The sequence below is a fragment of the Oculina patagonica genome, chromosome 11 (assembly GCF_052425735.1).
Source record: "Oculina patagonica isolate OP01 chromosome 11, crgOcupat, whole genome shotgun sequence".
Classification (NCBI taxonomy): domain Eukaryota; kingdom Metazoa; phylum Cnidaria; class Anthozoa; order Scleractinia; family Oculinidae; genus Oculina; species Oculina patagonica.
In genome coordinates this window covers 16,148,544-16,173,283 of record NC_135768.1, presented here as the reverse complement: position 1 = coordinate 16,173,283, position 24,740 = coordinate 16,148,544, and the positions used below count along the sequence as shown (strand labels likewise).

At 38.3% G+C, this 24,740-nt stretch overlaps 1 protein-coding gene across 1 annotated transcript in view; it reads left to right on the top strand.

The window, feature by feature from the left end:
- Nucleotides 1-16,328, top strand: part of LOC144630299 (uncharacterized) — a 35,338-nt gene extending 19,010 nt beyond the window's left edge. The window contains exons 16-24 of the mRNA XM_078488630.1: nt 212-499; nt 1,199-1,501; nt 2,578-3,041; nt 3,701-3,795; nt 4,226-4,382; nt 4,564-4,630; nt 13,380-13,651; nt 14,364-14,550; nt 16,045-16,328. Of these exons, the coding sequence (XP_078344756.1) occupies nt 212-499; nt 1,199-1,501; nt 2,578-3,041; nt 3,701-3,795; nt 4,226-4,382; nt 4,564-4,630; nt 13,380-13,651; nt 14,364-14,550; nt 16,045-16,304 (2,093 nt within the window). The 3' untranslated portion in view covers nt 16,305-16,328. The remainder of the gene's footprint in view (nt 1-211; nt 500-1,198; nt 1,502-2,577; nt 3,042-3,700; nt 3,796-4,225; nt 4,383-4,563; nt 4,631-13,379; nt 13,652-14,363; nt 14,551-16,044) is intronic.
- The last annotated feature ends 8,412 nt before the right edge of the window (nt 16,329-24,740 follow it).

Here is a 24,740-nt window from a genome sequence, read left to right as displayed (position 1 = left end):
TGTCTGTTAATTCTGTCTCTCTATCTGTCTGTCTGCCTGTCTGTCTGTATATCTGTCTGTCGGCCCGTCTGTGCCTGTCTGTCTGACCGTCGGTCTGACCGTCCATCTGCCTGTCCGTCTATGTGTGTGTCTGTCTGTGTGTTTGTTTGTCTGTTTAATTGTTTGCTACCGCTTTTGCTGAGCAAAGTCGCTTCTTGAATTCAAATTACAGCCCCGTCAGCCCCTCCCTCCCGTTTCGGTGTTGCTGCACTTGATTCGCAAAGCCTGCTGGTCTACTGGGTGGACGTCCCCCCGGAGCACCGTAACGGTATCATCAGGGGCTACCGTTACCGGTATTGGGGCGCGAGCAATGGTACCAGCCCAGTAATAACACAGAGAGATTTCTCTGTGGTTTTGACGCATTTACGGAAAGCAACAGAGTACACGGTTGAAGTGTGGGCATTCAACAACGCTGGAGAAGGGATTTCTGCTTCATATACCACATGGACGGGTGAAGATGGTAAGTTACGTAAAGTTTGATTGTAATTATATTTGCATAGTAAATTTGGAGCAAGCATATAATACAGTGTTGTTATATACCTGTACATATACCTATATCTCTCAATCCCATAAGACACATAAGGCTTTGACCTTCTCTTTTTACCCACTACGATTTGCTGCTAGGGCTCTGACATTCGCCCATGCCTGCCACCCAGCTGTATGCCTTTCATCTTCAACCATCCTCCTCCATGTTGTTTTTGGTCGACCCGGTCTTCTTCTCCCTTCTGGCTTACTTCAAAAGCTTACCATATTTCAGACTTCAAAATTAGTGGGAGCTCTACCAGGCTGTGTAAATTTTAAAGTAACCTTCAATTAAATAAACCTCATTCAATAAGGAAACGTGGGACCTCAGTGCACTGGACTTTTAATTGAGACTTTTAATCGAGAGTTCTGTGTTCCAGCGCTGGCCGGGGTCATGTGAAAGACACTTTACTCTCACAGTGCTTCTCTCCACCCAGGAGTAAAAATGACTACCGGCAAATTGTTGGAAAAAAATCCTTATTTATAGCAGTTTTCAGGAAAAACACAGTAAGTGCTTCGTTTAAAATTGTCAAATGTTTGAAGTAGAATGGTGAACGATGCAGACTATGCGGGTTAAGTGAGTGAGACATCATTTACGAACCAAAAACGCATGTTTCTTTTTCTTTTCTTTTCCTAGTACCCAGTAAACCGCCATCAAACGTCAGATCTTATAACCGGACAAGTTTGACAAGCATACCCATTTTCTGGGACCCAATTCCTCAAGAATTTACACACGGTCGCCTCGTGGGGTATCGAGTGACGCACCAAGCTGTTGCCATTGGTGACTTGCCGGTGGAATTTGAGCCCGTGATTAGCCAAGATGTTGGACATGCAGCTACTTTTATGACATTGCAAAATCTTGAACCGCTTGTGATCTACAGGATAACCGTCGCTGCCATCTCAAACAAAGGGCCTGGGCCGCAGGGCGTTACCTTTGGAGGTCAGTTACAAATAGTGAATGTAGATTAATCTTGTAAATTCTTAAAGTTATTGTAAAATAGCAATTTTTGGCAGTCAAAACTTTCTTTTTGGACTTCTGCTGAGATTAATCCTAGTATAGCACGGTAATGAAATAATAGGACGTTATAAACTCCTTTAAGTAAGTATGAAATGATTTATTTCTTTATCGATAGGAAGGACATGGGATTAAACTATATCAACCAAAAAGGGGCCATTCTCTTGATATACCACCAGTCATGGAAGGGAAGTTTCGGAGAGTGGTCACTTTAAGGTCGATTACACAATGCACCAGACTACCTCAAGGTCTGGTCTCATCCGATCTGAAGCCTGTCTACTCCATTTCGAAGCATAGGCTACTAACAAAGCTCCTCCACTCCCCTCTGTCCCTGGCCAGGCGTTCCATCTGTTTCCAGGAGTAGCCCTTTGACATACATACATATACATACTTAAACTTTATTTAAACTTGAATTTTGCTATAGCTAAAATTAGACTGAATAGTGCGTTCTGTATCCCTCCTCCAGCTGTTACGCGGTCTTCCCTATCTGTCTATTACACTGCGGATTGAAACAGAAGGGTTGCAGGGCAATGCAGTCAGTTGGTCTTCTAATCGTATGGCCAATCCATGTTCATTTCCTGTTCATGATCTGTCGTTTCTTAGGTGCTTGCACTGAGATCTCTCGCAGGTTAAAGTTACTGATGGTAGTAGACCAGTTGGTAGAGAGGATTACTACACCAAAGTAGGAAACAATAAAACACAAAAGTCTTTAGGGCAGCGATCTCCCGCACTCAATAGTGCAGAACAAATTGGTCTGCAAACCTAAAGCCTTGCATTTAAATATTCCCTATTTTTCCGGCAATTGCATTTTCTTCCTGTTCAATATAGTCTTCTTGGTTCAAAGAAGTCTGGACTCTATCGCGAGCGTTGACGTCACCAAAAGCACATGCCCGCCACACCGTCCTAGGCCTTGCACGGTTATTGAAATAACAGAAAACCCCTGTAACTGGGCCGGTTTTGGGAATAACTTTCCTTAAAAAACATTTATTTTCTGTTCACAGAAACTTGCCGTTGCCGTCCCAACTTAACAACCAACTGGATAAATTACCCTCCCTACGTCAATCTGACTTCCTTGCGCACCCCTGGTATAATCATACCTAAATTATTGACCGGGGTAATTGACCATTGCTGTGGAGACTGTCTCGATCACGGACAATCCACATTAGACTTCACGCGGAATGGAAATAACGGCACGGCGCAACAAAACCGATCCGAGGACCTTTTACAAAATATAAATGGTCAGACGGATTTCTCGTTCCCAGTCATCGGGTACAAGTTGCAGGATAGTTACAAGGGAGGACTGGGTTACGCGCCATTTGTGGAATCCGCCGGCGTCGCGTTCATAGTGTACTCGGACACTTCCGGTGTAAAGGACGCCATGTTTGATGCCCTCCTGGCGTGCTGGCCTGTTATAGTGATACCTTTGGTGATGGCTTACATAGCGGGTGTAACAGTGTGGATTCTGGTAAGTTTTTTTCCTTCTTTGGTTGTGAACAAACAAATTTTACAAGAGTTATGTCATGGTCTCTGGGCTCTTAACTACAAGGTAAAATTTTAGTTTTAAAGGAGCTACAATCCTCATCAAAAGTGTTGACACAGTTACTTATTTTCTTCCTTTCCTCGCCCCTGAACGTCTCAATGTTGATCTACCAAACTTATTTCACAAACGATTCTTACCCTGAAGGGGTTCAACATTGAGACGCGGAAGGGGACCTCTAAAAACACATCTGTATGTTATCGTGTTAAAGTTTTCGAGTAAAGTATCTGTAATTGTGTCGTTTTTGGGTAAGCGTTCCACCTTTTTTGGCTACGGTTGTTTAGATATCTAAGGTTGCGTTGTGGGAAGTGCTTGCATGGTGTTGTTTCAACGGCGCGACAACTTTGGCCGTGCTCGTACAAATGTTTTGATTGTACATTAATACAGAAAAGAGAAAGAACTACTGATGTGAAGAAGATGAAAAAGAGACGAACCAAAATAATTGCTTTCCTTCGTTTTTAGTTTTTTTCTATTTTCTTCTTTGATCTTTTCAGCAGGTTTTTTGCGCTGTGCTTAAAAATTGAAGAATGTCTTTTATATATATTTTTAGTAACAATACACTCTCTCTCTGTGTTTTTTGCTTTCAGGACGCAAACTCGAACAGCCAACACTTCCCGACGTCATTTATCCACGGAACATGGGAAGGAGTTTGGTGGTCTTTTGTTTCCATGACGACTGTCGGGTAAGCTCTTCAAAAAGATATCTTATACCCAATACCTAATACATGTATAGTAACTTGCCAACAAGTGTAATTATATTGACTTTTTGGGTGTTAGGTGCATTGTTTTGGCCCGTTAACTTTTGCGTTCTACTGCCTTAGGTTATAGGAAACTTTTATGAAAAGGCCGACTTAGTTTAATTCGTCCCCTATTCAACCCAAAAAAGCGTTCTTTTTTCTAATATCAAGGAAATTTCCTAAGTTACTGACAAAGGTTCTTAGCTTTCGACTGTCTCGCACAGTCTTCATCAGCGATTAAAGTGAGCTCACGTTGTTGCGTGAATGCAAATTGTTTAATCACGTGACAACAGACGGTCAAAAATGAATAGAGACGGGGGCTATGATCTTTCCGCCATTTTTGACCATCAAATGACCAAACTCCTTCTTCTTCTAGCTATGGTGATCGCACTCCCATGAGCCACCTTGGTCGCATTTTTGCTGTAGGCTGGGTACTAACAGGACTGGTCATCATCTCAGTGACCATGGGAGCTTTGACGACCGCATTAACGACTATTACTTCAGACAGTGAAACCACCATATATGGATCGAAGGTACATGTGACCTGATAAGTGAAATTATTTTAAAATTAAAGTGGTTTTTATACTACGCCAATTCTGAAACTTGAAACTTTTTCTACCAAGGTTCAACCTGTCCACTTCAAAATTCTTATTCTCGCAAAAGCCAGCAGCATTTTCTTATATTTTCACCTTCCTGTAACTTATAATTTTTCAGATAGGAGCGATTCATGGCTCACCAGAATACAATCTCGGAGTTAGGAGGAATGCGCTCATGAGCAAGGGTAGGTCGTTTTTGTGTTTTCCCTATAAAGTTATTTTTTAAAAGTGGTAAACTAACTTTCTTATTGTCGTATAAACTTCTATCCAATAAATGATGGGAAGTACGACGCTTGGAAGACAAAAAGAGCTGGCGTCAGTTCATCTAACATTGGGTGGGGCCCGAAATGCGGTACATGACCGGACCAAGTGGCGGAATATTTTGGAGGCCCTATGCGTCGCCTAGCGCTCAAAAGATTGATGATGACGATGACGATGACGATGACGATGACGATGACGATGACGATGACGATGATGATGATTATATGGATTGTGGATTTTGCGCCTTTGTTTGTGGACTTGACGACTAAAAAATGTGGACTTAACAACCTTCTGTTGACTAAGCGACTTGGCCAAGTTGACTTAACGACCCTTGTGTGGACTGAGCGACTCAGCCAAGTTGACTTAACGACCCTTATGTGGACTGAGCGACTTTTTGTGTGGGCTAAACGACTTTTGTGTGGGCTTCACGACTTGCGGATTTGGAGACCAAACTATTCCCTGCGTTTGCTCTAGATTTGTCCTTTGTGATGTTAAGACAACTAAGAAAGTGATTTTGAAGCATTTAGTTTTAGCGTACAGATCCCGTGTCAAATCCTGAATAGTTTTCATGTTTGAACTCTGTCAACCTTTCTTTGCAGTTGCAGCTCTCTATCGATGAATTATTCAAGACAAAGTTTGATGCAATACTTTTAGATAAAAGTTGTATATATAGAAATAAACTCGGCATAGTATTTTTTTGTTTTTATTTCATAACAACAATATCTAGGGAAAAAACATTTCAAAACAAGGCTAATATGTAGAGTTAATGATAATGCCTGTTACTTGTTCAGATTTGTTTGAGCAACAGAATTAACTGAACGTAGCCTTTTTATCATCAGGAAAAGCGTTCCTGGAAAAATAGCCTAATATGGCCTTAATAAACGTGGCCGCACGTAACTGTAATATTAACACGATATATCAAGTAATTGACTGATCTACAATAATGCAAACTTAACCTTTTGGTTCAACTGCTTCCCAGAGTTCCATGTGGCGACAACTACTTCCCTGCCTAAATAAGTGTCAAACTAACTGGTATTAGTTACTTTCCGGTTCTGTACTTTTCACAATTTTTTCTACGGACAATTTACTTAGTACTAATGTTACTTTACAAAATCAGTACCTTGAGAATTTAGAAACAAAATTCATCTTTAACTTATTTTTCTATCGCATAGAAATCCTAAAAAAAAGCATCGAATACACTAGTCAAGAAAGAAATGAACAGGTCCTTAAGAACGTCAAAGTGGCCTCAATGTCAAACACCTCACGGTTTCCGCGCCACCGCAACTAACTATAATATCAACGTATCAAGTGATTATTCAACAATAAATAAAAATAAATGTCTTTGTTCGAATGTTTCTCAATGCTTGATGATTACTGTCTCCATTGCCTGATGTTTGTCAAACGTAGACCTCTAATTTTATCGGTCACTTTTTGCTTGGTGTATTTTTCATAAATGTGTCCGTGGCCATTCTCTTTCAATCGCTGTACCACAACCTTTTGCTCTATCTTCTCACCCCTCTGAATCATGTCCTTAAAAAATTCTTTGAACAAGGTGACCTCTTCCTCTTCAAAAACTCTTGTTTTACTTTGATTTGTAGACGGACCTATTATTGAGTTGCCATCGCTATCCTGAACAGCATCATCACTTCTCTGCTTGTCTTCCAGACATTCACCATCAGTTTTCTTGTACCGATATAATCCTCTTATTTTATCAAGCAGTCTTTTGTTTTCGGAATTTTTGAGCAGTGGATGGGTCTCCTTAAGTGCCAATACTTCTCGCATAGTAATTGACTGGCGGCTTATCTGGTCTGCAAAAACTTCCTGGACTGCTTTTTCTTCTTCTTCTGTCCAGCTCTGCCGTGCAAGTGGCGTAGGTGTTAGGTCTTGCTCATCAATAGACTCAGGATCACCTTTTCTTTCATGTGATGATACAGCAGGAGACGAACTGCCATGCATAATGGTAGTTAACTGCCTGGCTGCAAAGGCAGAGTTGGTACGCTTCTGAAGTAGATGATAATGCTTGTCTGCCGTACGCTCACTGTGTGCCATGTGAGCGGCAACACTCCCCTTGACCTCTTTATTGTGGTTACGAACGGCAGTTGTGCAGGACTTCCTCATAAGAGTCCCAGATATGCGTGTGTCGTTCCCAATCATACCAGACTTTCTCCATGCACTGGTTAATGCTGGTGAAAGATCACTGCTTGACATCTTCCCTCCTTTCCAATTTAAAAACAGAGCATCGCTTTCTTCGCCTGCGTCAACTTGATTTCTTGCACATTTCACATAAATGTCCACCCATGCTTTTAGACTTTCGTCAAAACAAAGGTTGGCTTGACCATGGTGTGAAAAGGTCTTGTGATCTTTGACTGCAACCATATAGGTGCCATCTACACGGGTCATTTTCTCGTACTCTGCAAGGGTACTGTTTGTTAAAACACCACTTCTGTGCCCATTCTGGCTTAAGATGTGAATAAACAGAAAGTTTCTTAAATCACAGTACTCCTGTTGGCCCAGTGCTGGGGGCTTCTCCCTGTTGTCAATCAACTGACCTAACGTTTTTACTTGATTCCTTGCAAACTCTGTTTTAGTGAACTCTTGAATTTTTTCTGGTGTTATGAGGCGAGCGAGATCTTCCTCTTGTTTTTCCCAGAATCTTCGTTTCACATCTTTGCTTAAACTTTTGCACCACTCGCCACATTTCTTGTACAGGGCATCTGCCACTTTTCGACATTCTTGAGAAATACCCACGTCATCTTCAGTCATGGCGAAAGTATAAAACTTCCTCAACGAATGCAAGTAACTGATTGTGGTTCCAGCCTTGACAGTAGCTCTCGATTCTGGATAGAACTTGTCGCGAATTAGCGCCTTGTCAAACAGACTTTCAATGTTCTCTGTTCCTAGCATGATAAGTACTTTCTGCACTTGTCGTACTACCAGTGAAGCTGGCTTGGGATCCTTTTCACCTCCGTCAGGACTTAGAATCCACTTCTCAAACTTGTCCAACATTACTCTACTGTCCTGGTTCAATTCAAAAGCTGTCGTGTTGAACTCTGCTCCACCACTTTCATCTTCATCATAGTCGAGATATTCTGCATCTTCAGCCTCGGTTCCTTCTAACTCTTGAACATCTTCCATTGTGGAGTTTTTGTCATCTTCAGCCGAGGAAATGCTTGCTATTTCGATCCCTTGCCAACCAGCTAAGCTTGTCTTAAGAGATGTGCTGTTTTGCCTCTTCTTCTCTTTACCTTTCGTGTTAGTTGTCTTAACAGCGGTCTCATCAAACTCACTTACAGTGTCACTCTCAACGTCTACAACCTGCGATTTGAGCGAATCTTTCCAGAGATAAACAGGTCTAGATTCCTTTAATGCCCTCCGGTACTGTTTGGTCCCTTTCATTAAACCGTGTTGTTTCTGTAAGTGTTTGGAGAGATACCGTTGTTTGCGCCCACATTCATTGCAGTATTTCTGCTTCCGCTTTTCACGTACGGCTTTGGGTTTTTTGGAATTTCTCTGATCGTGACGCATGTCAAAGCGGTTAACAGCATTTCTAGCACGTTCTGCTTTCCATCCATGGACGCTTCTCAAATGTCGTGGGAGCTGATACACTTTTGCACCACAACGAAGAGGGCATTCAAACTTGTTTCTCACTTGTGACTTTATCTCTTTGACAACTTGAACTTTATCCTCACCACTTCCAGATTCTGAGGGACTGCTATCTTCCTCTTCATGTTCGTCCTCACCACTTTCGGAATCTGACTCAGCACTACAGGACTGGTCTTCTTTCTCACTTTGGCCAACAACTTTTTTTACTTTTGCTTCTTTTGAATAGCATTTAGTAGATGTTGCTTTTCTTTTGTTTGACAAGACTATCTTGACTTTCTTCCCGCGCACTTTTTCTTTAGTCTTCTTCGTAAATACTCTTGCTGCCTCTACATTACTTTCTTCTGTTTCATTTTCCATTTCAGTCAAGGAACTGTCACTTTCTGTTGCAGGAGGATCTCTTTTTGTTACAGATTTGAATAGCCCCTTTAGGGCCCAGATGTGTCTTTCAGCCTAAAACAAATTGCGGCAATTAGTTTTATAATAGTACCTCATTAAAATATTGTTTAAAAACTATTTTGAAATGAGACGTGATAATGACAAAATTAAGGGAAGTTAATATGAAACTTAAAAAAATATATAATAAGTTAAAATTAAGGGAAGTTAATATGAAACTTAAAAAATATATATAATAAGTTAATATTCTTCTTGGATTTACAGTGTTGTGTGGCACAACAGCTTATGACAGTTTTCAACAGATCTCGTATGGGCTTTTCTCAACACAAGATAACAACATTTTGACAAAAACAACCCCTTGAGAAATATTGCTATAATGACCTGTAAAGCAAAAGTAAAACTAAATATCCACCAAATGACCTTTAGAAATCGATTTGAACAGTTGTTGAAAACATTCAATATGTCTTCATATTATTTTCCCAGATATGCTAGCTTATTATACTCGAGTATGAAAAAGAATGACCAAATGCCCATGTAATTTTTTTTAAAAAATAATTTAAGATCAGAGGTCTGCCTTCGATGTAAGATAAGGAAAAGGAAGCCAAGCACTGGAAAAAAGACCTAAATCATTGATGTACTGCTCTTTATGACTTATTTGGGAGCAAGAGGTTAAATCAGAGTTAGCTGTTCCTTTGCTTCGTCTTTCAATATCTTTATTGATAAAAGATTATGTATGTGACGAGCCAAAAGTACATCTGGGTCGGACATTTTGAGTAAGAGAGGTTGGCAGTGTATTCTCTGCCAGAATAATAAATTGCATTCTGCCTTTAATTTGAAGATGTGGTTTAATAAACCATAAACAACTATAGTCTGCAGCAGTAATTGATATACCAATGCAACACTTTTCATACCACCCCAAAAAAATCTATAGACCTGTTCTTATACCAACCCCACCCTAGTAAGTAATACCTCTCACATCAACACCCACCCTGTAGTAAACACTGTCTCTAATTACAACCCCACCATAGTAAGCCAGACCTCTCATACCAACACCCACCCTGTAGTAAGCCCTGTCTCTTATTGCAACCCCACCATAGTAAGCCACACCTCTCATACCAACACCCACCCTGTAGTAAACCCTGTCTCTAATTACAACCCCACCATAGAAAGCCACACCTCTCATACCAACACCCACCCTGTAGTAAGCCCTGTCTCTTATTACAACCCCACCATAGAAAGCCACACCTCTCATACCAACACCCACCCTGTAGTAAACCCTGTCTCTAATTACAACCCCACCATAGAAAGCCACACCTCTCATACCAACACCCACCCTGTAGTAAGCCCTGTCTCTTATTGCAACCTCACCATAGAAAGCCACACCTCTCATACCAACCCCATACTTACTAGTAAGCCCTGCCTGTTATAACAACCCTACTTAAGTAAGTCGCAGATCTCATACAAGCCCACTACTCTTTACTTAACCCTGTCTCTTACCAGCCCCACTGCTCTGTAGCAAGCCCTGTTTCTCATAGCAACCTACCCCCCCCCCCCTTCACCCAAGTCGAGTATGGTCCACTATGTTGGCCATATCCAGAACTCTCAAGGTAATATTTTTTCCCCTTCGATTCCTTACCAAAGAATACAAAAATAAAATTATTAAGAATATTTGAATTTTCCTCTCAAAAACGGCTTACTATTTTGTTGAATAAGTTTACTTTTTGTCTATTTTTCCTCGAATTCATTTTATGACCAAAAATTTTTTTCGTTTACCGAATTTACAATTTAGGTTCAATTTCTCAAAACTGTTTCCAAAGTTTGCATTATTACAGTGTAACTGATTACCTGAAAATGACATTTCACAAAGCAATATTTTTTCACTATTTATCCAGCTTAACCCAGGCAATTAACCGCACACGATGTAATTTCACTCATAAACAACATTGGGATATTTACACATCGCTCTTCCGAAGCTTTTCACATTCAGAAATGTACCCGTGATGAGAGGCTGGGTTCTTCGTGATTTCGCTTCGTTTCTAATTTTTTTGTATCTGTAAACACATGCGATGAATTTTAAGTTTTGTATTTGGCATAGAATTAAATCACTATATTTCAACATGGCAATTTACGGTTCGTCTCTTTCGATTGAACTCGGTATTTATCATAAACGACTACAAATGGAATGAGGCCTATTTAAACAGATAATTTTTAATTAAAGCCCAATCAAGTATTTGTATTGCTTTCATAAGTATAAGACAATAGTATATGCGAGCGCTTTATGTTCACTAACCTGAGATTTCTTGACTTGATGTCCTTCATCGGAAGCTTGTCGAAGATTCACACGGGCCTGTTTCAGTTCGAGCAGGATATTTGCCTCTTCATATCTGCTGTTCGGATTCATTGCTCAGTAATAAGGTGACCGAGCTACAAAGTCAGCAGCTAGGAGAAATTTCCAGATTTACTTTCAGTTTTAACCGGCCGTGTGTCAACATGTCAAAATTCTGTTTATATAAGCTTAAGCGAATTATTTGAAAACAGATCGATAAGAATTCAACTCTGTACTTTTCACAGGTGCGTTTCTTCGAATTCTCTAGCTACTCCGCACCTGTACCATAACGAATGACTGCATATAAAGGAAAGTAAGGGTATTAAGATGACAAACGAAGAAGACTTACCTTCCAAGACTTCCAAGACAACTGCCGAGCGGGTCGAGCACATGCGAAGCAACCACCTCAAAGAACCATGGGTAAACGTCATAGTACGCGAGGGTGGGATTTTTTTTTTTTCAATTTTCTCGCAAACTTTACAACTTTGAGGTCATTCGAAAACCCCACTTTAGAATACGTTTTAGCCTGCAAGTCGAGAAGCGACTAACGTGCGTGGGAAAGTAAGGAGATGACTGAGATTGGAATCTTTTCCGTGATCGACTGTGGATAAAGACCCAAGAACGGACGCATCTAGATTTTTTTAATAAAAGATGCAACATTTTAGGATTTCAATTGTGTGAAAATATTTGAAAATAGCAGAAGCTCGTTTGTTCTCTTAACATGGTATAGTTTAAGATGTGAGCGTAATAAAAAGCTGACGATAAGTGCGGAATGCATCGAAAAAAATACTAGTATCTCACTTGACTTTTGTGTTATTCTTGGACGTTATGCTTCATACTTCACAAAGGGGGTAGAGGGTAGGAAGGAAAAAACGAAATAGCGTTAAACACTGATCTGCTTATATGGCGAGATATCTTTTCCCCAATTCTTGATTATTATAAGCATCTCGATCTGACACAAAGCAGTATTAACTGCGATTCGGACGCTCCGAAATGGCGTTGTAACGGGTCGAAAACTTGGGTAGGGCAAATGAGTAAACGTTTGGTGCGTCATTCTTTTAATCGTTCAGCAACGTATTGTATGACACAATTTTATGCTTGGAGTTGAAATTTGGACTTTATTTTTTTGCAAATCTGACGGAGACTCATGTGGAATATACGACCTCATAACTCCTAAAATGCATCTCTGTAGCTGATGGTTTTGGTAAACCGGCACCAAATAATAGCTGAAAGACCGCTTTGAAATAGAGTTTATGCCGTTAAAATCTTAGTTATTCTTGTTTAAAGCTATTTCAGATATTTCCTTTTTTTTCGACTTCCGCACATCTAAAGGAGTTGTCGTGTGGAAGATACGACCTCGCAACTCCTAAAATGTATCTCTGTGGCTAATGGTTTTGACAGAATGGCACCAAACAATAGCTTAAAGACCGCTTTGGAGTAGCGTGTATGCCATTAAAATCTTAGTTATTCTTATTAAAATCTATTCCAAATATTTCCATTTTTCGACCTCCGCACATTAAGTGGACTTTGTGACCGGTACATACAGGAGGGTCCCGTTCGTTGAAGCTTCGAAAAAAATATAAAACAAAAGTGTTATCAGTTCTAATTTTGCAGACAGTTAGATATCACTTACCTTTATCTCTGGTAAAAATTTGAAGGAAAACGGAGCAATATACTGTTCCTTATTTTCATTTGACTTCGAAAACGCTCTTTTCAAATTCGTCCGAAAATTTTTACTTCGCATTGATCGTCCGATGTAACACATTTCGTCCCGTTTGCCAAGATCGAAGAAAAACGTGACTAAAAAAGGTTTGTGGTAACTGATGATCTCCCGAAAGGTTAAATGGTATCTAGATAACTCACATAATTTGTCAAAATCATAGTTTACCACTTAATTTTAGTGCTTACCACAACTTTTGTTGACAAAGCGACCCCATCGACTTTTGAAACGGCTTAATGAAGAGCGGTTTTATTCATTTCTTGTCATATTTGTACATAAGATAGTCTTCATATTCACGTTAACAGCCACGCAGTTAGAATTTAAAAAGATTAAAATTTGGCTTTTAGAGAAGTGTTTTAAGAAAAAGTCGCAAAGTCCGAAAACCATCCTTCTAATGATGATGATGATGATGATGATGATGATGATGATGATGATGATGATGATAAGGAGGAGGAGAAGGATGAGGAGGAGGACACATTGCCATCACAGTCAAACTGCTAGGAAGAGCTTCATCGTTATTTTATTGAATGGAGTCGAATTATACGGGATTTAAACAAACTAAACACTGAAATAATTGCACTCTCGAAGGCCCAATGCAATTTTTAAAAGCCGTGTTTCTTTTCCTACTTAGACAAAGACTATCACACCTTGGAGGAGCTCTCCGAGGCTCTTGTCAACAGGGAGGTAGACGGGATTTTAATAGACACCTACGCCGGAGGAACGCAAAAAGACCTTTTCTCCAAGCCCTCAATACGAGTGGCCCAGATCATTGATTATCAAACAGCTTATGGAGTTGTTATTGGTGGAGACTCGATGCGTCTTCGACATTGTTTCTATGGTTACATGCGCTCCCATCAAGCGGAAATTTTTAAATGGGTTGATGAGCTCGTGGAGCCAATAAAGGTACGTTTTAGCAAGCAGTTACTCTTAATGTTTGTAAATTTGCACATAGAACTGCTTTAAGCTAACTGAAGTCCTTTCTCATTATGTTGTTTTGGGTCGTCACGCAATTCTCTTGTCACTCGGGGTGGCGTTACACGTGAAGACCCAGATAACGGCTCATTTGAGTTGTTGCGTGACTCCTCTACTTGTTGGATAGTAGTGTTTGCATGACACAATGCGTCAACATAACAGCTGAGAAGGAAATAAAAACCACTGGTGTGGTTAAGCTACAATTTCCAATGGCAACTTGTGCAATAAATTAGTCGTAGTTTGAAGTGTGAACGATAAAATGGTACCCAAATGCGTGCCGGAAAAGCCGTTAAAAATCAAATATCAATTATTTTGGTTTAAGGATACAGTGGGCCCTTTGCAGTTTAAGATCACATGGTACAAAATCCGCCATGCTGGAGGGCAAGCTCCACTCTGGAATATCAAAACAAAGGAAAGCCAAGCATGACTGATTAAAGTCGCTTTGTGTTGAATGTCCCAGTGCGCTTCTTTCCCTCCAGCGAGGTTTAACTTTTTACCATGTGATCATTAGCTACAAAGGGCCCATTGAGAATGCAATGTTTTTGGTTAATAGCTAAGGTTAAAAGTTTTTCAGTTTTGTGCACAAAATTACATACAGAGTCTTCCACTTGGGTTACACCCCCGTTTATCTTCAATGTCGCAGGGTTCGGGGCTGTCCGATGAAGAAGTCGTCCAGGACATCTCGACTGGTTTGTTTGATAGTGATGCTGATCTTTTCCACAATACACTCCTCATTACAAGCGCACTGGCAGCAACAGGTGTTATCTTGGGACTCTTATATGAAGCAGTGAGAAGAATACGAGGACGACAAAAAGTTCAACAAGACATCAGTAAGTTGTAAATCATGCTAATTTATGTTAGGCTGATTGACAGTTAAGATGGTTCCCGCCGAACATTCGAGCAATACAGGCAAAAATAAAGTTACCACAAAGATCTCATAGCATGGTAACAGTTTGAGTACAGCTAACAAAAACCTATCAAAACTTTAGCTCTCAAGCTGACCCCGCGAGAGAAAAATGGATTTGAAAATACCTACTTTTCAATTAGAACGGACGTTTCACGCCAGTTAAAAACAAAATGGCGCGCGTTTTAAACATTTTTACGAGGTTTGACTTTAATATTCTCGAGAATGCTTTAGAGTTCAATCACGGGGTCATTAAGACAAATAAATTTCAGTGAGAAGATTCAAATAGTATATTATATGTTACGGTACAATGAATAGGTTTTTGGTACTTAATTTTTGCACTCATTGCTCGAACTTTTAGCGGAATCCGTCTTAATTTCTTCAATCCATTCAGTAATTTAATTTATGATTCGATGCAAATTTTTCTCCCTTTTAATTGGCCGAGCTCCCGTCACATGATCTTCAAATAACTGCCTAAAAATAGCTAAAAATGATGGTCTGCTCATGCTCATTATCTTCAAATAGTAATTTTGCTGCAAGTAATATTCTACCATGCGTAGTTGTGTCCACTTCTGTGAAAAATGGCAGTTCGTTTACAAGAATTGTCGGTGAATGGCCGCTAAGCGATTTGAAATGTCTGCTACACCAAAATCGAACTCAAAAATCGAATAATAAAGCAGTTATTGAAGTCGGTTATCGCAAAATATCGTATAAATTTTATGCCTAACCTTTCCGCTTCAACAAATTATTGATCTGCTCACCACTGACAAATCACAGTACCATGTTCAACCTCGTCCAACATTTCACCCTATCCCCCAGCCCACACCCTCCAAAAAAATTAAACATGCTTTATCGCGTGTTATTATTTGACCAACTGACACCATGCCAAAATATGGTCAGAAAGTCCTTGGTATATGTCATTCTTAAGTGACAGATATCGTGCCGTTTTTCATTAACCCTATTTAACCTGAAGCGGGGTTCATTTTGGTGTGTCAATTGTTAGTTTTATTAATTAATACGTCATTTAATTTTATTATGGCAACCATGTTCTCAGAGGGTGTTTTACCGAAATGTTGAGTTTTTCAACGGCCCATTTTTCCTTAATGTGAGATTGAGTTTTGGTGATTTTCCCGTGACATAGTAAAAAGTTTCAAAATCCAAGATGGGGACTTTAGAATGAAATATGTTACTTTGGCGTAATATGAGGTTTATTTTTGGCACATAACTATCACTTAAAAAAAATTCTGAATGCTTAACAAGCCTTTTAAAATTGATTACTATAATGTGGATGCTTTTGCGATACATGGGTATCTCCCAAGCTCACGAATAAAGAAAATGCCCAGGCTCAATAAGGTTAAGAAAACCTGAACTTAAAATATAACAACTTTAAACTTAAAGTCTGTTTTTATATTCTACACAGCTCTGTCAGTACACAAGGACAAAATGATTGAAGAAATGAGATTAATCGTGGAAGATTTCTTTCAACACTCGATAAAAACTCTAGCTAGGCTGAGAAAGAAACACAAGAAGGAAATACTGAACTACGCGAAGCTTGAGCCAAAAAGAACCAAGAAGCGATTGTCTACGATGTCAGGCTCGACCACCTTACACTCAAGAGATGATGATGATATATCAGTGATAGCTTTAGAAGATTTACATCTCAAAAGTACTAAATGCTAGTTCTTTCAATTCACATTCCCGGCTCTTAATTACGGGAAATTACATGTACCGTATTTTCTCGATTAAACGCCGGACCCCGTTTAAACGCCGGCCTCGTTAAAAAGCCGGTTTAAAACTGCTAATTTTTTAAATAAACGCCGGGGGCGTTTGATCGAGGTCCCGGCGTTTATTCGAGGTCCAGGCGTTGCCGTTTATGGACTTAAAACTTTATGTCCATAACATTTATTTGTTCCCATGTTGTTCATATAGTGTTTCGGTTCTGTTTGTCACAAATCTTGATTGCAACGTGCCGTATGCAGCACTGTAACCCTTGGTAGTAATCATCTTCGGAGACCCAGGTACAGTTTGTCCGGGCGGGACAAAGGGAAAAATTGTCCCGCTTTGAAAAACTGGCCCTAGGTATCGGGGGATGGGTGATAATAAATCAACATGAAAAATAACAGAAAGTTTCACTTCGTTAATAAACGCCGGCTTCAAATAAACGCCGGGTCCACCAGTCTAAGTTTGAAATAAACGCCGGGGGTGTTCAATTGAGAAAATACAGTAATAAGTGTTTATAGAAAATGAGACAGGAGTGTAAGTCATTTGGAGTTACGAAACTCCCGCGCAGCACCATCTTCGAACTGATGACGTCATAATGTTACCCCTATCCGTGTACATAATTATAACAAGGCAAAATTAGAATCAGCTCAGACCTGTCACATTGTCTGAAAATAAAAGGACAAAATTGCATTTCCTTATGTGTGTCTATTTAACATGGCATATTTAATGTGGGTTTTTGCTTGGTAACCATATGACGTCATACGATTCCAAATGGCGGTACGCGGGATTTCAAAATCCAAAATGACTGCTTATTGTATCCAATGTTTCAACACATTAATGCAATTTTTTGTAATACATCATACTTCCAGCAGTGAAAGTTTCCATTCATGGTTTCCAAAAAACTGTTATTCTTCCTGAATGGCCTTGTATTAAGAAAAAGAGGCTTTAAACCATACACGCGCTTGCGTTCACTTTTAAAAACTTAGCCATTTATTTTTTGCTTGACTTCAGTTACCACATTAACCATAACAAACCCAACCGCAGTGATGCGATTACTGCGAGTAATCGGAGTGGTTTTCTTTCAATTTATTTATTGTGAGAGGTTAAATTGTTTCTTCTTAGCCGAAGGCTTACCACCGGAATTTTGTAGTACTTAAATTTCAAATAAATAGTAAAATGTTAAAAGACGAAACCACCAACCGTTTTGTAAAGAATAATGAACAGTGCCGCAGTAATGTACTGCTGAAAAATTCATTGGAATGGTCACAAAAGGAACGTATAACGTTCACTACCACCACCACCACAACAACAACAACAAATAATACCACAACGATAAGTCCAGTCCCTGAACTCTCTCTTCCGCGCGCATAGTTCACGGAAAGCGATTGTATTTTGGTCGTTATCTTTTTCTGTATATACTATGGCAAACTAGGCTCTTCTTAAAGTTTTTCCTGGTGATCCCGCTTAAAGGGACAATGTCACGGAGATTTCGCAGATTTTTAGTCTTACTGTTCTGAAATTAGTGGAAGGCAACTTAACCCATAAAAAACATTATCTTTGAACATCTAAAGTCAAGGTACGGCTATAAATATCGATTTTTTAAAGACTCGCGGTAACAATTTGAAAACGTTTGCCTGACGTTTTCAAATTGCAATGCGTTTCAATCCGAGCCATCTGCAGCCAAAGATGCTAGTTAACAGTTTTAGTGCTCTAATAAAGCAATTTTTAATAAAAATGGACTATAATTTTTTAGTTTTCATGCGACACAAATATAAATTTTGGCGGTTCAAACATCTGGTAAAATCTGTGATATAGTCCCTTTAAGTACGTGGTCAGTAAGAAGTCTGTGCGCGGGCGTCTTCAAAAGTGCTGCCAAATATGTTTTTCCCCCGATTTCGGGGGGAAAACTAGCGCATGTACATGCAAGTTATTCTGGACTCTCTCTTCTCGCGCCTGGGTTCAACCCCTATAAGGGAGGAAGTTCAGAAGAGGGAGTTCAGGGACTGGTCTACACAAGGATGTACTCAACAATGGTCCGCAGCAAATCATTCCATTCTTACCAAATGTGAATACGTACCATTACATTAAGAAAAGCGACGAGTTTCAGCTTACTCTACATCTTGTAAAAAATGTTTGTATTTTTATAGAAAACACTCTTAAAACTTAAAGTATAGTTAGCAACTATTCACCTCAGTGTCGGTGGCTAGTGCGAGGTAAATATCCACCATTGGCCACTAACACTGAGGTGAATAGTTATTTTAGCATGTACTAAAACGGTGAGATAAAATAACCCACAAATGATTATTTTTTACTCATTGGCCGTTTTCACACTAAAGACGGACAAATCGTCGAGACGGAGAAATCCGGTCTGAGACGGACAAATCGTCTTAGTGTGAAAACGGGACGGACACGATTTTGAATCGTTGGAATTTGTCCGTCGATTTGGCCGTCTAGGAAGACGATTTTTCGAGGACGACTTGGTCGTCTAGACGGACAAGTCGTCCATAAACCGTCTTAAATTCACACTAGACGAACAAGTCGTCAGACGACTTGTCCGTCTAGACAATTTGTCCGTCTTCTAGTGTGAAAACGGCCATTATTCCTGTCAAAGATTGCAATTTTCGCGAGTTGCTCGGAGGTGAATAGCAAAGGATATCCGTAGTTTGCGTATTTACTGTTTTAGTATGTACTAATACACTATAGCGTTCTAAGATTGTTTGTACGTATACCTAATTATAAAAAGTGTGTTACAAAAAAACTGAAACTGTTAATGAATAAAACAGTCATTTTGATCATTCACTTGTCGTATGATTTTTTCTTTTTACTAGCAAAATAATTACATTATGACTTTGGCAGCTGCAAGTAATAGACAGTTATGGTGGGTAAATGTCAAAGTCACACCTATTTGTAGTTCGGCTGATATTGTCATTTGAATATCTTAACATTTGGACAATAGGAATCTACCTCGCAAAATGGCCTTTTTGGTTGTTGACTCCTACTGTTTTAATGCTGAGGAATTTAGATGTGAATATTAGCCGATCTGCCGATCTAAAACAGGTGTGACCTTCGCACAAGAACAAGTGCCATCACATGACTTATGTGTGCAAGTGTCAAAGCCACACCTCTTTTAGATCTGATAATTTTTTTTGCCAAAAATTCACGAGTAATTTCTGAAGATGCGTCATTCAGCATATCAATATAATCAATAAAATTTATTTCAATTCGGATTTCCAGAGTAGCAATAAAATGATAATTTCTCCGAATATAAACAAAAACAACAAGAAAAAAATAAATAAAAAGAGATATACTAAAACTATTTACATCAATTATAAATTTACATATATATCTGAAGAAATTTCCTCCTTAAAAGCAACGTTCTGGATATTTTAGCGCAACGTTCGAGCAACTTTTTGGGAAATTGCGATCATCTTTGAGACAACCTTATTGGTGACCCCTATTATTGGTCCCAATCTCCTTCATCGTCAGTGAAAGCTCAACTTGAATTTGCATTTCAAATATTTTTACCCTCATTGACTATTCATGTTCTTCAACAATTTTACACGCGGTGTTTAGAAATTCGGCTCCTTGAACTTCTTGCTTTAAAATTCGCCGTATACCGTTTCCATGTTAGAGGAATCTTTGCCAAGCATGTTCCAGACTGAAAATTCTATTGGAGAAACATTTTTAGAGCGAAATTCGATTGCATGAGACGGCTTGAAAGCCAGAAACAGCCAGCGAGTAGAAGAACTGAAGTAAAGACATGAGAGTTTTCTTGACGTGTTCACGGTATGTCATTCAAACGTTACGTTTTATTACTTACTTTAGTTAATCTAAAGATGAAATAATTTGTTTACTTTAAGACGTGTTTTCGGTTCAATTATTTTATCTTATTTCGTACAACGGCTCTTTTTCATTGAATTAAGAGTTTGCAACATGCATTATTTTATAACGGCGACATTCTTGGACCGGAATATTGCAATGTCTGGAATTATTTATTTCTAGAACACTTTCGGTAGCGTTAATTCAGAAATCTATAACTGTAAATGTATTGAATATTTTAACAGGCAGTTTTATGTTTAGGGTTTTAGGCTCTTTCAGATCACGAGAAATTGTTTATCCTCAAATGTCACTTATCGCATTGCATTTCTGGTCACATACGGAAAACTGGAACGGCCTGTTAAACCCGGATCAGTTATTAAGAATTGAATTTGAATGGCTCATTTTTTTCTATATTCTTCGTTCTACAACGCGTTCAGAGATAGTTGATGAATGGCCCGGTATTCTTTAATAGCTCTGGAATCCCTATTCTTGGAATTCTCTCCTAACATCGATCACTGGTTCGACTAGACCTTCTACTTTTAAGAAAAAAATGATTGAATTTTTTAATGAATTGAGTCTGAATTGACTTAGCCGCACATCCACAACTAAATTACTAACATATCGCTAACCAAGGTGGCCTCCCCTATAAGTGTGGTGATCTCCTTGCCTTACCGTAATGATTGCTGTAATCTAAAGTGGCTAAGGGACGGACAATTATTTTCTTGGGAAAACCAAACTTTTTTTATTTAACTCTCTGCAAACATTCTTTTCGAAATTCAAACTTTTTTGTCATACATATTGTGTTTGCAAACAATCTATTTTGCCTTTGTAGGCCCTTCAAACATTTTTTCAATATTTTTCATACCCCCCCCCCCTCCAAAAAAATAATTGTCCGTCCCTAACAAATGATGATGATGATGAGATGATGATGATCCTTTGCACCTTGTCCTAGAGAGCGTTACGTTACGTTACAAAACAAAACAATGACAAGTAATCATTCGCTCACAAATTACGGTTTTGTATTTCTCATCAGGCAGACGATAACAACTCGGAACATTGTACAAAGGACCATTGCAGGGGCCAAGTTCATCTATGGAAGGTTAGTTAATGTTTTATACCGTTATATTGAAAGGAATTCAGTACAAATGTGTACCTAATTTTTAAGAACCTATTAGGCTAAAATTTGCCAGTAAGACTCCCATAAAAACTTTTATTTGGAAATAGGTTTTTATTTTCCAAAATGGCGTTTTAAAAAATGTTTACTTTAAAGGAAATAAGATAAGTCGACATTCTGGATCCTCTTTTAAGACTCCCAGAAGGCCTTATCACTCCAGTTGCAATGTAAATGCCATTGTTGAAAATCATATTGATACAATCCAAAAAGATTTAAATAAAATAATATGCAAATTTCATATAAGGAAAAGACTGCATACTGGTCACCAAAAAGTCCATTCACAAAAATGGTTTTTCTTTTAGAAAAAAAGAACTTATTGAGAACTTAAATAGCCTACATTTGTAGCGATAATCATCCATGTAAGAACCTGATTCAGTTTATGTAGGTTCTTAGGGCCTGTTTACATGATTCCAAAATAACCAGAAGTAATTTTCTAGCAATATGCTCATCAAATCATTTTTTACATTTCAGTCTCTGAAGGAAGACATGCATTATGACATTGCAACATCAAACGAACAGTAATGGAGCAAAAGACATCTCTGACAGGTTAGTTTAATTTTCTCTTATTTTAATGGGAATTTTACACTGTATGCCCAGTACGCCACGGTTGCCAAGTTGTTGCCAGCTTAGTAACAAAGTATTGTCATAAAAATAAACAGATGACGTCAGTAGCAACTATTCGGTAATGCTCGTTTAATTTCTGATTGGACAAAAGAATCGGAAAAACTTCGGATATGTTTACGAAAATTTCTAAAACGTACAGAGTTTGGCTATTGAATGTTTAGGCTAAGCCAATGTATACCAAACAACCTCACAGTAACAAAATTGCCAGGTTTTCGACTTTAACCCCCCCCCCCATCGAGCTTTGAATTCTCCCCAGTGATTTCAATATGTTTTTTTCGGGTAATTTTTTTAGAATTTAGACACACTCGTCACGTAAGATCACTCGTCTGTTTTTCAATGCCTTGATAGTATAAGTAATAATTCAATTTTCGATCATTTTTAATAATTAAAAAAGCAAACAGGGCAAAACAATTTCATTTACACTTACACTTTTTACACACTTTTTACAGGCAAAAACTTTGAAAACATTTATATGTGAAACTTACAGCGTTTTAATAGCTGATAACTGTTTGATGATTTGAAAACTAACTTGAAACGCTTAAAAACGATTTGATTTCTTTGTTTTACCACTTTTTCCTCGCTGAATTATCGAAAGACCGAAAGGAGATGGAACAAATTATGACAATCATTTCCGATCTTACTGATCCTTCCTGAAAATTGACAGACGACTGAATATTTTCTGAAAATTGTTTTTTGCTCTCAACATCAGATGGTTTTAAATTTAAATCTCAACATCCTTACTGATAACTAACAAATGACTACAAATTTTAACTTGCAAATCGTGTTTTCATCTCACGTCCTAATTAAACAACGACAGACAGATTGTTTAAAATTTCAACTGTCAAATCATGTGTCGATCAGAATGTCTTTTCTGACAACTAAAATATGGTTTGCAATTTTATCTAACAATCCTGCTTAAATCCCAACTTCCTTACTGCACAACTGAAAGATACCTTAAATTCCCATTGACAAGTCATGCAGACAGATCGCGTAAAGGAGAAGAAGAAAAAAGTGCAATTTTGGAATGAATTTCACCTTTCAATTTTTAAATGAGGGAATTTATGTTTTGATCTATGCATCCAATACTCACATCTTAACTAAAAACTAACAGATTGCTTGATTTTTAATTGACAAAGAATTTCAGAATCCTAACTGGCTAAAAATTTTGACTGTTGTTTCAAGTTTTTTGAAATTGACAGGTGCCCTAGCTTGTATTTAAACAGGGTTCGTAGGGGTTACGGAAAACCTGGAAAGTCTTGAAATCTTACAATTTTTATTTTCCAGGTTTGGAAAGTCATGAAATTTTTGAGTGTGGGTCATGGAAAGTCATGGAAAATGATATTGATTGTACAAAATAAATTTGGCAGGTTATTTTTTGGTAAAGAGAAGGACAAAAAACGTACATAAAATCAATAAGAAAAGCAAATTGGGCAAATTGAGGACATGGAAAGGTCATGGAAAGTCATTAAATTTCAAAAAAGTACGAACACTGTCTTAACTAACGAATCATGCTTTAATCTCAACATTCTTACTGACAATTGACAGATAGCTTGATATTTTAACTAAAAAAACATGTTTTGAACTCAACATCTGCAAACTGAAAGATAACTTAAAATTTAACTGACAATGTTTCGATCTCCACGTCATAACAACATTTCACACTCGTGTTTCGATTTTAACATCCTCACTTTCAACTGAATAATGACAAATATACTTCAATTCGTTTAAAGAAAGCAAGATTTTTAATTTTAATTGCTAAATCGATACTTAGCTCATGGTTAAATTTAATTCAAGATTTTTGCAAACTGATTCCTTTTTTGACGGGCATATCTGTTTCTTTTCAGTACTGCAATTTCCAATAGTAATCAACGTCTAATTGTCAATTAAGCAAACTGGTGTTGAAACTCGTTAACTGGGTAATGTTCCACTCTGGGGATGTAGAGTTACCCAAACAACCATCAATGAGGACAAGTAATAGCTTTGGAAAGGAGCAAGAATACTTTAAGGGAGTGTGTCACGGATTTTAAAGTCAAATTTAGGAATGGGAAATGAGCATCACATTCGGCGAAATATCAAAATTACTTCTTGCAACATTGAAGGAACAGTTAAATAACACAGCAAATACAGAAAATGGCTAAAACGAACGAAGGTTGAAACTAATTGCGATATGGGTTATTGAAAGGTTGTTGGGCTGAACTGGTTTCAAAGTTAATCTTGTTTGCTTGTGATTTTTATATTATAATTCCCAGGAAACAAATTTGGTAGCAATTAAGCTGTGGTTTGGTCATTTTAATTCAAAGAAGTAATTTCTTTCCAAAAGGTAAGCTTCATAGCGAGTGTTCGGTCAAAAAACGTAACTTACGGTGGAACAGTCCCTTGAGAGATCAATGTTTGAGGATGCACTATTTGTGTTAAATTGAATATTTGTATTTATTTCAGGATTTCTGAAATAAAGATCAAGACAAGGAAAAAGACAAGGACAAGACAAGGATAAGACAAGACAAGCGAAATACTGAGGGGAACACAAAACAGCCAGCATATTAAAGCAGATTTTAAGAATTGAATTCAACCAACTGTATGTATCTTTATTACAGACACTATATATCTAACACGTGATTCAACTTATTTATGAGGTTCAACCTTTTATGAGATGCAAAACCAATCAATTTGGCTTTAAATTTGAAAGGAGACATCGCTATTTACTTCGACAAATTCTCTGAACTTTCTTATGCTTTTGCATCTCATTGAATACTTTGAGTTATTGTTAGGTATCAGTA